Source organism: Andrographis paniculata, unplaced genomic scaffold (genome assembly GCF_009805555.1).
Source record: "Andrographis paniculata isolate CXL003 unplaced genomic scaffold, ASM980555v1 Contig55END, whole genome shotgun sequence".
Classification (NCBI taxonomy): domain Eukaryota; kingdom Viridiplantae; phylum Streptophyta; class Magnoliopsida; order Lamiales; family Acanthaceae; genus Andrographis; species Andrographis paniculata.
In genome coordinates this window covers 2,030,192-2,043,624 of record NW_026137590.1, presented here as the reverse complement: position 1 = coordinate 2,043,624, position 13,433 = coordinate 2,030,192, and the positions used below count along the sequence as shown (strand labels likewise).

Here is a 13,433-nt window from a genome sequence, read left to right as displayed (position 1 = left end):
TTAAATCTAAGATTTTTACTAAAAATATGTACTGATATAGTATATTTTAAATATTTGACAACAATAGAACCTCTTAAAATATTTTTAGCTCTTTATTAAGCAATTATCCCAATTTTTATCAAAATATATTATTTTTTCGTATAAAATAAAATATGATATTCAAATGATCTTTTATAATCCAATCTATCAATATTTCAGTATAAAAATTAATATTTTTTCGGTATTTTATTTAAGGGTCATATTTAATTTTTACAATTTAATATTAAAAATATTTTTATATTTATATATTTTTTTTTACAAATATCTTTTTATAAGTAACTCTAATGGAAATATTTTGACATTCTTTCTTAATTTATACTAATAATTAATATTCAAAAATTAACAAAAATAAATAAATAAATATAACATTAGAGCCAGAGAGAGAAAGTATTTAATACTAATATTAGTTAAAAAAATAAAAAGGAAGGTAAACAAACATTTATCCAAATATAAAAATGGCTAATTCAAAAAAAAATCAACAAAATCAAATAATACAAAAGACCTCATGGAAGCAAGCTCCAGGGGCTTCACAACCAAACCAATCGTGACCGTCAATTTTCCAACGACTTTAATCCCAACGGCAAAGATTCATCTGGCGTCGGAAACCATGGAACTTTGCCAAACAACAAATCCAGGACCACCTGGCGCAATCCTATTGGCCGCACGGCCGAGCCGACCGACCACCAAGATTTCAATAATGTCTCCCCACAGACAATCTCCATTAAATTACTTAACTCGCACGCCGACGCCGTACACATTAAACCCCCAAACAACAAAAACTCTCCAAAAATCCCCAATCCAATTCTTCGTCAAATTCTCAGCAAAGTTCTTCGAAATCCGATGAATTCGCCTCAAAAAGTTTTTGTAATTTCGTCGATTCTCGTCCTCGCCGTCGCTGTGTCGGAAGGATTTCCCAATTCCGAGGACGATTATTGGTCTGCAAACCCTAGGTTGATCGAATTGCCCCAAATTGAAGGCGAATCGCACTGCGCCGCCTGGATGACGGCGGCGGACAATGCGGGGCGTTGGTGGAGGACGGTTCCGGAGGAGTGCGTGGAGTATGTGCAGGAGTATATGCTGAGTGGGAAGGGGTACGACATGGATGTCGGAAGGGTGTCCGATGATGCCGGAGCGTTTGCGAGAAGTGTGAACCTGACCGGGGATGGGAAGGATGTCTGGATTTTCGACGTCGATGAGACTCTCCTTTCTAATCTTCCGTACTATGCACGCCATGGTTTCGGGTACGTCATTTTTTATTTTTTATTTTCTGGTTATTATTATTACTCTCTCAGTCCCATAAGTACCAACCAGCTTATCATTTTTTATTTTCGTACTAGGTTACTATTTTTTAATTTAGTAATTGTACTGCCTATTTAACATAATAAATATTCTTTCAACTTACAATATATTACACAAATATCATTATTTTTATATTATACAATACTAATAGAAATATTTTTGTCTTTTTATTACAATCAAATATAATAATAATATTAAAAATATTCGTGCAAAAAACAAACGTTACCCTTCCAACGGAACGGGGAGTATTAAAATTAGGGAAAAAATCATAGTCTCAATATAACAAAAATTCATTAATTTTGGTCTCTATATAAAAAATTTATCAATTTTAGTCTTAATATAACAAAAATTCATCATTTTTTATCTCAATATAATCAAACTTTATCTTTTTGGTCCCACCGTCAATAAACCGACGGAGGGAGTATTATGTTACGGTGCTAAATTTTACTTCCTCTGTTCGCCTTTAAGAGTCAAATTTATATTTTATGTCATTGTATTTAACATTAAAAATATTTTTATGTTTATATAAATTTTTTACAAATGTCCTTTTATTAATATTATAAGACACTAATGGAACTATTTTTGTAAAAAATTTTTCTTAATTTGTACTATATTTTGATATAATAATTTATATTCAACGATGAATACGCAAAAAATAAATAGGACCTTAGAGCCGGAAGGACGTAGTATAATTTATTGTGGTGCTGCCAGCATATAGTGCTAGCAGACAACAAGTTATATTACAATGTACGTTCTGTCATCCAAATTTATTTTTATTTTTCTCTTTTAGTTGTTCTTCAAATTTATTGTCGTTTCTCTTTTTTAGTAAAAAAGTACCAATTTTTGTACTTTTTGTTTACTATAAAGGAAAAAAAAAATTATTTTTTTCACTTTTTTAAAAATTTATTTCCGATCAAATTGACATATTTTTACATGACTAAGAGAGTATTAATTAATATAATATAAATAATTAACATTATATAGTTTCACATATCACATTTAACGGACATACTTTTATATAATATGCGAACAAATATAATGTGTTTTTATTAAATCCAACATGTGTTTAAACCCTTCCATTATTATTATTATTCTCTCCTCCCGGCAATTGTAGTCCGTTTTACCCCGTAGAGGATCTAGAATTTTGAATTTGGTGGGTCAATAAATTAATATAATTAAATTAAAATAAATATATCAACAAAAATTTATATTATAAAAATACGAAATTTGAAATTAACAATCACTTATACATCAAAATAGTTATAAGTGTTCACGACGAAATCTTATATTTTGGTATCGGCTGACAATAACATTTATAATAACTTTCGTAAACACATCTCTTTCTAAAAAAAATAATGAAACAATCGTTTAATAATTACTCTTCCATGCTATTCTGTAATTTTTTTTTATGATGGTTATAGTTGAAAATGATTTTTCTACGTTTGCAGTTGCTATTTTTCTTTGTCTCAACAAGTTTGATAGAAAGTTTATTTAAATTCTTCAAATCACATTAAACATCAATAATGAAATTACCTAATAATAATTCGAAAATCATCAATTTTGCTTCGGACAATTCTGTAGAATATAAATTATACAAGTAATTGCAATATTTTTTTATTAAAAGAGGAAAGTCGATTTGAGGGAAAAAAGCAAGATATCAATAATTTTTTTGGTGGGTCGAAACTGATTCATAAAATAAAAATAAAACTAATATTTAAGGATATATTTATAATTTAGTGATAATTAATATTATTTTTAATTTTTTTTGGTGGATCAACTGCATCCGTCTCTGGTTTTAAGTCACACATAGATTAACAAATATGAATTATTTATTAAAAAAAAAAATGTAAGTTATTAGGGTATTTTTAAAAATTCAAACGAGTAAATGATGTATAATAAATATAGAATGGAAATTAGCAGTAATAGTTAAACATTGCTATTTTAAAAATACAAATAAATAATATTAGCAAAACTAATTCTAAAATACAAATAAATAATATTAGCAAAACTATATTACTTATTAGTGAATTTGTTTTGTGAAATAGTTTGAAAGAATATTTTTTTTAAAAGTAAGTTAAAAGAAATTTGTATAAATATAAAAATAATAAATATGTATAATATATTAGTAATTTTTTTTAAAAAAAATAATGTTGGTTTGTTTTCACAAAACAAAAAGACAAAGCATAAATAATGACTTTCGCAAGCATATAGGATATCCTTTGACTCTGAGATAAATAAATAAAAAAATAATAATTGGATATACGTGATTATATTTTTATTTTTATTTTTTACAATTTTCTCTCGATTTATATATATAGTTGAAAATTTTAACATTATTCGTAGTAGTTTTTTTAACAAAAAATTATTGTGTGAAATGCACATTTACATAACTAATATAATAATAAATTGTATATGTTAAAATATTTTAGATATTTAGTTTTAAATTTAATAAATTTATATTTATATTTATATTTGATTTTATTCATATATTAGAGTCGAAAATGAGAGACTCTCCACTGAAATTGAAAACAACAGTATGATAAAGTTGTACTAATATAGTAATTTCTTTTTAAGATTTTTTAAAATATATTTATTATACAATTCTCATTATATACTTTGGTTTTTTTTATTTCAAATTAAAATTTATTATTATGCATTCAATAATTATTTTTTTTAATAAAATATTATATCAACAATATTATATCAACAATATAAAAATAAAATATAAATATAAATAAATTTATTTCTTTAGTGGAATTGTTTGCCCACAAATTCTTTTTCCGACACGATTCCAATATACTTATTTTATCTTTTCACAAAAAGTAACATTCAACATAAAATATGTATTTCTATATTACTTATACGATTTTTTTATACATACATTAAAATAATAATAATAATAATAATAATAATTAGAAGAACAAATCCGCACTTATAGAACTATTTTCAATATTGTCACTACAATTATGACTATATTCTTTTTTACTTTTTTAAAAGTTTGTTTCTAATATTAATTCTCACTATTTCTATGAAAAAAAAATACTCACAGTCCCAATAAAATAGTCTTATTTACCATTTTTATCTGTTTCAAAACAATAGTCTTATTTCCATAAATAATTATATCACCATAAAATTATTCCTACTTTTTCATTATTATTACACAATTGTCACTACTTTTTACACTAATATACTCACAAGGGCAAAAAAATTATTTATTCTTACTTTTTACCAACTACCAATATAATATCAATATTTTTTAAATCTCGTACTCAACACAATAAGATTATACTTTTGGGACGGGGGAGTAAATAACAATTATTTCATGGAAATATTACATCTAATTATATATATATATACTCCCTCCGTCCCATTAAAAGGGTGTCATTTTCCATTTTCGTCCATCCCAAAATAAGGTTACTATTTTCTAATTTAGTAATTATACTACCTACCTAACATAATAAATACCCTTCCAACTTACACTGTATTACACAAATACCATTACTTTTATATTACACAATACTAACAGAGGTATTTTTGTCTTTTTCACTGCAACCCATTATAATACTAATATTCAAAAATTTATGTGTAAAAAGTAAACGACAATCTTGCACCGGGACGGAGGGAGTATATTATTTGACTTATATGGGTTCTTGTTTTAATTTAGATCAGAAAAGTTTGATAGCAAAAAATTCGATGAATGGGTGGAGAGTGGAGCAGCAGCGTCGATAAAAGCAAGTTTGAAACTATACGAGGAAGTCCTAAATTTAGGTTTTGTGGTCATTTTGTTGACGGGCAGAAGTGAAGGCCACCGCAATATTACAGTTGATAATTTATTACAAGCTGGATTTCACCACTGGACTAAGCTCATAATGAGGTAATTTATAATAATAATAGTAATAATTATCCGTCACTTAACAAATTATTTATTTTTTAATTTGGTTCGTCTCATAACAAAGTAGTTACTCCCTCCGTTCTGATGCAAGGTTGTTGTTTACTTTTTGCAAGTAGATTTTTTAATATTAGTATTATAATGGATTGTAGTAAAAAAGACAAAAATACCCCTATTAGTATTGTCTAATATAAAAGTAATGACATTTATGTAATATAGTGTAAGTTGAAAGGGTATTTATTATGTTAGGTAAGTAGTACAGTTACTAAATTAGGAAATAGTAACCTTATTTTGGAACGGACGAAAATGAAAAATGACAACATTTCAATGGGACGGAGGGGGTATTTCTTTTTTTAAATAATTGTACTATTTACTTAACATTACAAATACCCTTATAATTTATAATATATTAGATAAATGTCGTTACATTTACTAATAAGGTTATTTTAACTATTTTTATTTTATTTCTACTATATTTTGATATAATACTAATATACTTTAAACTCCGTGCAAAAAATAAACGGATATCTACTTAAAGGATGAACGGAATAATAATAATACTAATAATTATAATAATAATAATAATAATAATAATCACTACAAGAAAAAATCATTTTTGTAACAAAACTTTTTTGTCTCTAAATCTATTTTTTCCGTTACTAATGACATTAAAGACGGAATTAGGAACAAAATTACGTTACCTACGTGAACTTTAGGGACGGAATTCCGTTACAAATATATTATTTTTTTATAGTGAATAATAATAATTATAATAATAATAATAGGTTGTATTAGTAAAAATATATATACAAAATCCTTACTTTATCAAGATTTTATGCTAGAAAACATTACTCCAACTGATACAATAGTAAATTATAAAATAAAATTTTACTAATTAAGTTAATGCTAAATTGTTACTATAAGCATATTTATTTCCTTTTTATTATTATTATTATTATTATTATTATTGAAATCATAAGTTATTTTAATAAACATGAGTTACTATGTTATATTCGTAAAATCTTTGAAGTTAATCATGCGTAAATTATGCAGATCTACGGAGGATCATGGGAAGACGGCAGTAGAATTCAAATCAATTAAGCGAAATGAGCTTGTCGAAGAGGGATTTCGGATATTGGGAAATTCGGGAGATCAATGGAGTGATTTGTTGGGCTCGGCAATGTCCCAACGATCGTTCAAGCTACCTAATCCTATGTATTATATTCCTTGAGTTACCGATCTTTCTTTTTTTTTTTTTTTTTTCTTTTCATTCATATATATATCGGTAGAAAACTTGTCTTCATCGAGTATCATAAATCAAAATGTGATTATTGACGAATTTCATTGTAATAACTGATTTAGATAAAAGATTTGTACATAATTATGGGTGTTTTTGGTTTTGTGCCTGTCATTCAAAAAACACACATAAATAATAATATTTCAAAATTTGTATGTTTTTTTTATGTTTAAATTAAAAATCTTCTAGATAAAATAGAATTTTATTTTAACTTTTGGGTGTATTCATCCGATTATTTTCATTGATGCGATTCTTTATATTTAATATAAAATTTTATTTATCCAGATTAAAAATTATTTTTTCTTATTGATGATTTAGTGCATTTTTCTATTATGATTTACATATTTATAGAGAAATAAAATAACTAATGATCAAGAATTAAGAGACAGAGACAGCACAGCCCTACAAAGACATATATCCTCTTATGTAAATGTTGCCATTAAATGAAATCAACCACAAAAAATTAAATATATAAATATATTGGCACACAACAAATATTTAGTTTAATTGAGACATGTCAATTATTATCCATTAAAAAATGAGAGGGGGAAAATAAGTCATATGTTCATTTATGTTAGTTCTTTTACTATTTTTTAACTAAAATCAATATTATTTATTTAATATAGTTTTAAAATAAAAAATATATATATACATTATTTTTTCTCATAGAATATTATATTAAAATACTATTTAAACAAACATATTAATCAACATTTTATTTCAAATCAATTCCAAATCACAACCAAACAAAATTGAATTGAAACAATTGATTTATATAATATATTTGATATGAGATTTTGAATATAACTTTTTTTTATTTATATGTAATATATGATATAAATATTTTTAAAGAAACAATAATAAATTACTGTATATAAATACTACTCCCTCCGTCCAAGCTAAAAGTATACAATTACTTTTGGCGCGGAGATTAAGGAATAATAGTATTTTAATTATAGTGGGTAGGTAAAAGTAGTAAAATGACATTTTTGTCCTTACTTTTTTCGTATAAAAGTAATAATGTGATGTAAAGTAAGGGTATTTGTGAAAAAAAAATGGAGTATTTAATGAAATAGTTACTTTGTAATTGGACGTCCCAAAATAAAAATATGTATACTTTCTAAGTGGACGGAGGGAGTATAATATACTTTCCATGTCATAATAATAATAAAAAAAAATACTCAGAGTAGTTAAAATTTTATTATTTTAAATTTTATTATTAAATAATATGTTTAATTGTAATTAGTTGTTAAACATCAGAGCATGAGTGCTGAATATTTTTATTGAGGCTGTACTCTTTTCTTTTTTAATCTGTTATAAATAATAGACATTCTTTTAGCAAAAAATTTTACTAATTTTTACTCTTTTCTTTCCAAATATTCTTCAATATTTTCTTTTTGTTCTATTTCAAACATCAAACAAATATTTTTAAAATAGAAAATAATTTAATATATTTATGGTATGTTTGTTTGAAGAATTTAATTTGACAAATTTACGACTATTCATACAAATTTTTTCTCTCAAAAATATCAAATCAAACACTTATTTTTTATTTTTTATATTATACTAAAAAAAAAATTAAATTCAAAATATCACATCAATACTTATTTAAATCACGTCATAATACTATTTCAATTCAAATTTTTTACTATTCAAATCACGATCCAAAATTCAAACTCCCAAACAAACACACTATTAATTTTTACCTCACATTTTATCTCATCACATCATCAAAATAAATAAATAAATATATACATTTCTTTCTCATTATATCACATAATTATCAAATTATTCTACTTATTACTATTATCCTAAATTACCGTGTCGAAATCAAATATTGTGCAACATTTGCAACGGAGGAAGTACTATTTTCACCATTTTTTAGTTTTCTTACTATAAAAAGACAAAAAGTACACATTATATTAAAATTCGTATCCAAATCAAATAAATTTATTTTTGCAGAATAGAGAATCGTAACTATTTCACCACAAATATATATATATATTTGTATAATTTTTTGTACAAATGTCATTATAATAGCATTATAAGACACTAATAGAAGTGTTTTTGTCCATTTATCTTGATTTCTACTATGTTTAGATATAATAATTAATATTCAAATATTAACACGTAAAAAGTAAATAGGACTCTTAGAGGCGAACTGAGATTATAAAATTCTTAAAATAATAATAAATAAAAAAAAAATTAAACGCTTGGGTGGGGATCATTATTTAGTCACCTAACTACCATGCAATGTAAATAAGGTAAGATATGACTCTATCAAAATTATTAGTTGGCCTTATTAATAATTATTTATAATAAAATAGTATATATTTTTCCACTTTATTATTATTATTATTATTATTATTATTGACGCGCTTATTGTTTATTTTAAATTTTATATATTGAAAGTCAATGATATAAAGTCAACCTAATATAGTTATAAATGTATTGCTCAAAAGCCTTAAAATTTTGTGGCGAGCCTCGTGATATGTTTTATTATTATTATTATTATTATTATTATTATTATTATTTCGACATAATTTTGTCTGATTTTTACAAAATTTAATAATTTTTTAAGCATTTTTGTAGCTGCATGTGCTGTATAAGAGTATTTGGTAAATTTATAAAATAAAATAAAATAAAATAAAATAAATGCTATTTCGTGTGATATGTTAAAAAAAACTCTTTTTGTTCATTTATAATGTATTTATTTATTTTTTATATTATTTTATTTAACATTAAAAATATTTTTATATTTGTATAATATTTTATACAAATATTATTATATTTGTATTATATCATACTAATTAAAATTTATTTTTATTTTTTTTCTTTTGATTTTTATTACCAATGAATATTATATTATATTATTATTCAAAATTTAACACATAAAAATTAAATGGATATTCACTCAATGAACATAGAGAAGATTATAATTATTTTTTTTAAAAAAAAACATAAAAAATGATTTTGAAACGTATTTATACATAATAATTAGTTACTATACAAATATTATATTCAATGTTTAGTTACGTCATAATTAAAGACTAGTTAATTTTTTACTTCCTCCGTCCCCAGATAAATTGTCCACGTTATTGTAGATATGAGAATTTATATAATATATAATCAGTAAATAAGAAGTGTATTACTAAAAATAATTATGATATAATTAAAATAATTAAATAATATAATTAAGATTAAAAAATTACGGATAAAAATAAAAATTATAAACAATTTATTGTATATGAAATTGAAACGGTGTGGTTTGTCCAGGTTAACTGTAGCAGTGATTCCATTATGATCATATTGTCAATTTTAATTGATTTTTGAATTGAGATCAAAATTTAATAAAATTATTTATAATAAAGCTAAAAGGATCATTTTTATATTAGGATCAAAATCAATAATTTTATTTATTTTGAAACTAATATTAATTTTTTTCCAAATATTTATTTGCCAAGAATATGTTTTGAGTAAAAACTTTAAAAGCAAATATTTCACCTAAGATTCTTTTTATATCGCCTTTGTTTAAAAAATACTTTTTACAATTTCTAGAAAACTTTCATTTGAAGTACTTTCATAAAGATACTCAAAACACCACTCCAGGATCCGAACACCAGAGTTAATCGAAACCATTGATTTTCCAGGCCCGAAAACCAACGGTCCAGATTATACCCAAGAGTCGGGATCCCGGGAGTCGGCTAAATCTCTCCAAGAAAAGGTATAACAGAGGCATGGTTCTAAAGCTGTCAAAATTGCAACAATAGAAGCTTTCAAATCAGTCAGAATTCATCCAAAATATTTCTCAAATTTCACTATAAAAATTCAGAAATTGTTCTTGTTAAAATCCTGCTACAAAATTTTAAAAATAAAAATAATAAAAATTCAATCTTGATTGCGAAATATACAAAATCTTCACATAAAAAACACCACATGGATCCACCTGTCAGTGGTTTTCCCCTTCGTCTCCCTCCACCACTCTTGTCTTCTGTAACTCTCTCACTCCTCCCCTCTCTCTCTCACTAAAACATTTGTCTCCACCCCCAACTCCAAACCCACAACTTTTGCAGTCAGTATTTTCCAAAAATATAAAATAAAAAATTCAATTCTTCGTTCCACAAATTTTCCCAACCAGATTTCGTCGGCCCCCTTTCTCCAAACCCCTTTTCGATTTTCCCAAATGCAAAAAAAATGAAGTTCAAATTTCATCACAACACACTGATCATCATCATCATCGCCGTTATTACAGCCCTATTTCTAACAATCCTCATCGTCTCAACCTATTGTTGTCTGAGAAGAAGGAGAAGAAAGGGGGGAGAAGAATCGGGTCGGAAAGATCTAGAACGTTCGAGAGATTCCAAAATCGGTGAAGGGTTAGAGAAGAATCGTTCTTCAGGGGAATATTTCATGAGGTTTGAGGGAGGTGAGAATCTCAGCGTGGAGGAAATCTTGGATGCTCCTGGCGAGGTTATCGGGAAATCCTCGTACGGAACCTTGTACAGAGCGTATTTATTGCATTCGAACTGGTTTGCATTGCTGAGGTTCTTGAGGCCGACTTGCAGTGTGAGTGGGGAAGACGATGTTCTAAGAGAGGTCGAGGTTTTGGGGGGTGTTAGGCACCCCAATTTGGTGCCTTTGTGTGCTTTTTATGGGGGGGCGAGGGGGGAGAAGCTCATGGTTCATCCCTTTTATAGGGGTGGGAATTTGGCTGATTTCATACGAGGTTGAGAATCGAATCTTGATCTTAATCTTAATCTGAATCTGAAATCTTTTGTTGGTTTGATGATCTTATTGCATCCTTGTTGTTTGTGGTGTTTGATGTTTTTGTGTGTAATGAGATGATAATGATGATGATGATGATGATTATAGGCTTGATTTGTTAGATTGATTTGGGGGATCTTGGATTGGCTTGATTTGGTGTTCTTTGAATTCGAATTCGAATGTGATTGAATTGTTATATATATATATATATATGTATGTATGTATATATATTGTGTATGTGAATGTGATTGAGTTATAGAATGTTAGTTAGATCATATCGAAGCTTGAATCGAAATGGCCGTTGTTGTTATGATCATTTGTCGTATTCGATTTATCGACAAACCTTGTTGGTGAAAGGTGAGAGTTTTGGGAAGAGTAAATTTTTTTTTTTGACTAAAATAGTTACTTGATTTGATGTAATTTAGTATTGGATGCGATATTTTGTATAGAAAATATGTTTATGATATTCGATGTTACATATTTTAGAGAGAAATTTGCGCGCCAAAAAATTGAGTCACAAAATGTAAATAGAGCCTTAGAATTTTGAGATTTGGTTGTTGTGCTTTCGATCCTTCTACGTGTAGTTTTTGTCGCGCTTTTGTTTCCATATCTTGATTATTATTGCATTTATGTTTCGGTTTCTTGTTTCTATTCGTCGCTTTGGTGTGATAAATCCAATTTTTGACTCGAGTTTTGATTTTAATTTTTTTTGGTTTTTTCCGGTCAGATGGGAATGTCGATGCACACAAATGGCCGGTAATCCGAGCGATCGCACTCGGAATAGCTCGAGGAATTTACCATCTCCACACGGCATTCGAGAATCCCGTCATCCACGGGAACCTCAAGTCGAAAAACGTGTTCTTGGACGCTAACCACAACCCGTACGTCTCGGATTTCGGATTACATCTTCTCCTGACTCCGTCGGCGGGGCAAGAAATGCTCGACGCATCAATGTCGAACGGATACAAACCGCCGGAGCTGATCAAAATGAAGGATGCGAGCGAGGAGAGCGACGTCTATAGCTTCGGCGTGATCCTTCTCGAACTTCTGACGGGGAAAGAACCGATCGACAAGAACCCGCCTCGGGGCCACGAATCTCATCTTCTCGATGAGGCGAGCACCGCGATTCTCGACGATCGCGTCGACCCCCTGTTCCATCCCGGAATTTTTTCGGGACTAACCGACGACGAGCGAGCGGTCGTTCGGGATCGCGTCTTTAAATTTTTCCAGCTGGCAATGGCTTGTTGCGCCGCGACTCGTCTCCTACGGCCTCATATGAAGCAAGTCGTCGACCGGCTCGAAGAGATCGGGGCGTGAGTAAAAAAATCCCTCAAAAAAAAAAACGAGAAAAATTCGCGATGCGAATGTAAAGCTTCGTGTTTTTTTTTTCGATCAATGTGGTTGAAAGTGACTCGGGGGTTGACTTTTATAGCGCGTGGACTTAGCCAAGGTCAACTCCATCGAAAAAATGTAGATCGATTGCGATTGAGTAGTTCTCTTTGAGAAATTTTCAACCATCCTGGAAAAAAGGGAGGTTTTAGATCTTTCGAGAAATTGATGTGTTGTCGAGCGACCCCATTAGTTGGGGGGGGCTCTCGACTTGCCTTCTGGGAGGCCCCCATTAGTTGGGGGGGTCTCGATTTGCCTTCCGGGAGGCCCCCAATTGTTGGGGGGGTCTCGACTTGCCCCCCGGGAGGCCTGGGGGTCATCAAGGAGCGTACCGGGGCTATCGACTTGGCGCCGGCCGGCCGGAGACATCTTGTATGGTGAGAGTTTTAAGGTTATTACTACCTAAGTGGTGATTATATTGATCGGAGAAAATTGTAAGAATTGCATAGTCGCATTGGTAAGTGAAAAATTGTAAGAATTGACGGAGATATGAAATTCATGCATTTTATTATGTAACTTTTGAGTTATTGAATGCTGATTTTGGACCAATTGCTCACACCTCCTTTTTGCCTCAAAACATTATGTCGACTTCTCCGTGGGTTTTAACAAAGGTTTTTATTTTTTATTGTTCTGATTTTCTTTTCCCTTCAAAAATATTAAATCAAACTACTAATTTTTTTTAAAAAATATTATATTACAAATTTATTTTACATTTAAAATATCACGTTAAACAACTATTCAAATTTAATTTTTTAT

The 13,433-nt window shown here is 28.1% G+C and overlaps 2 protein-coding genes across 2 annotated transcripts; both read left to right on the top strand.

The window, feature by feature from the left end:
* Nucleotides 1-785: 785 nt before the first annotated feature.
* LOC127256383 (acid phosphatase 1-like) lies at nt 786-6,622 on the top strand. Its single transcript, XM_051282362.1, has 3 exons — nt 786-1,280; nt 5,003-5,212; nt 6,281-6,622. Exons 1-3 carry the CDS (start codon nt 880-882, stop codon nt 6,456-6,458), a joined length of 789 nt encoding a protein of 262 aa, XP_051138319.1. The 5' UTR covers nt 786-879; the 3' UTR covers nt 6,459-6,622.
* Nucleotides 6,623-10,492: 3,870 nt separating this feature from the next.
* On the top strand, nt 10,493-13,224 carry LOC127256122 (putative kinase-like protein TMKL1). The gene is made up of 2 exons (XM_051281961.1): nt 10,493-11,250; nt 12,016-13,224. Exons 1-2 carry the CDS (start codon nt 10,719-10,721, stop codon nt 12,603-12,605), a joined length of 1,122 nt encoding a protein of 373 aa, XP_051137918.1. The 5' UTR covers nt 10,493-10,718; the 3' UTR covers nt 12,606-13,224.
* Nucleotides 13,225-13,433: the final 209 nt, after the last annotated feature.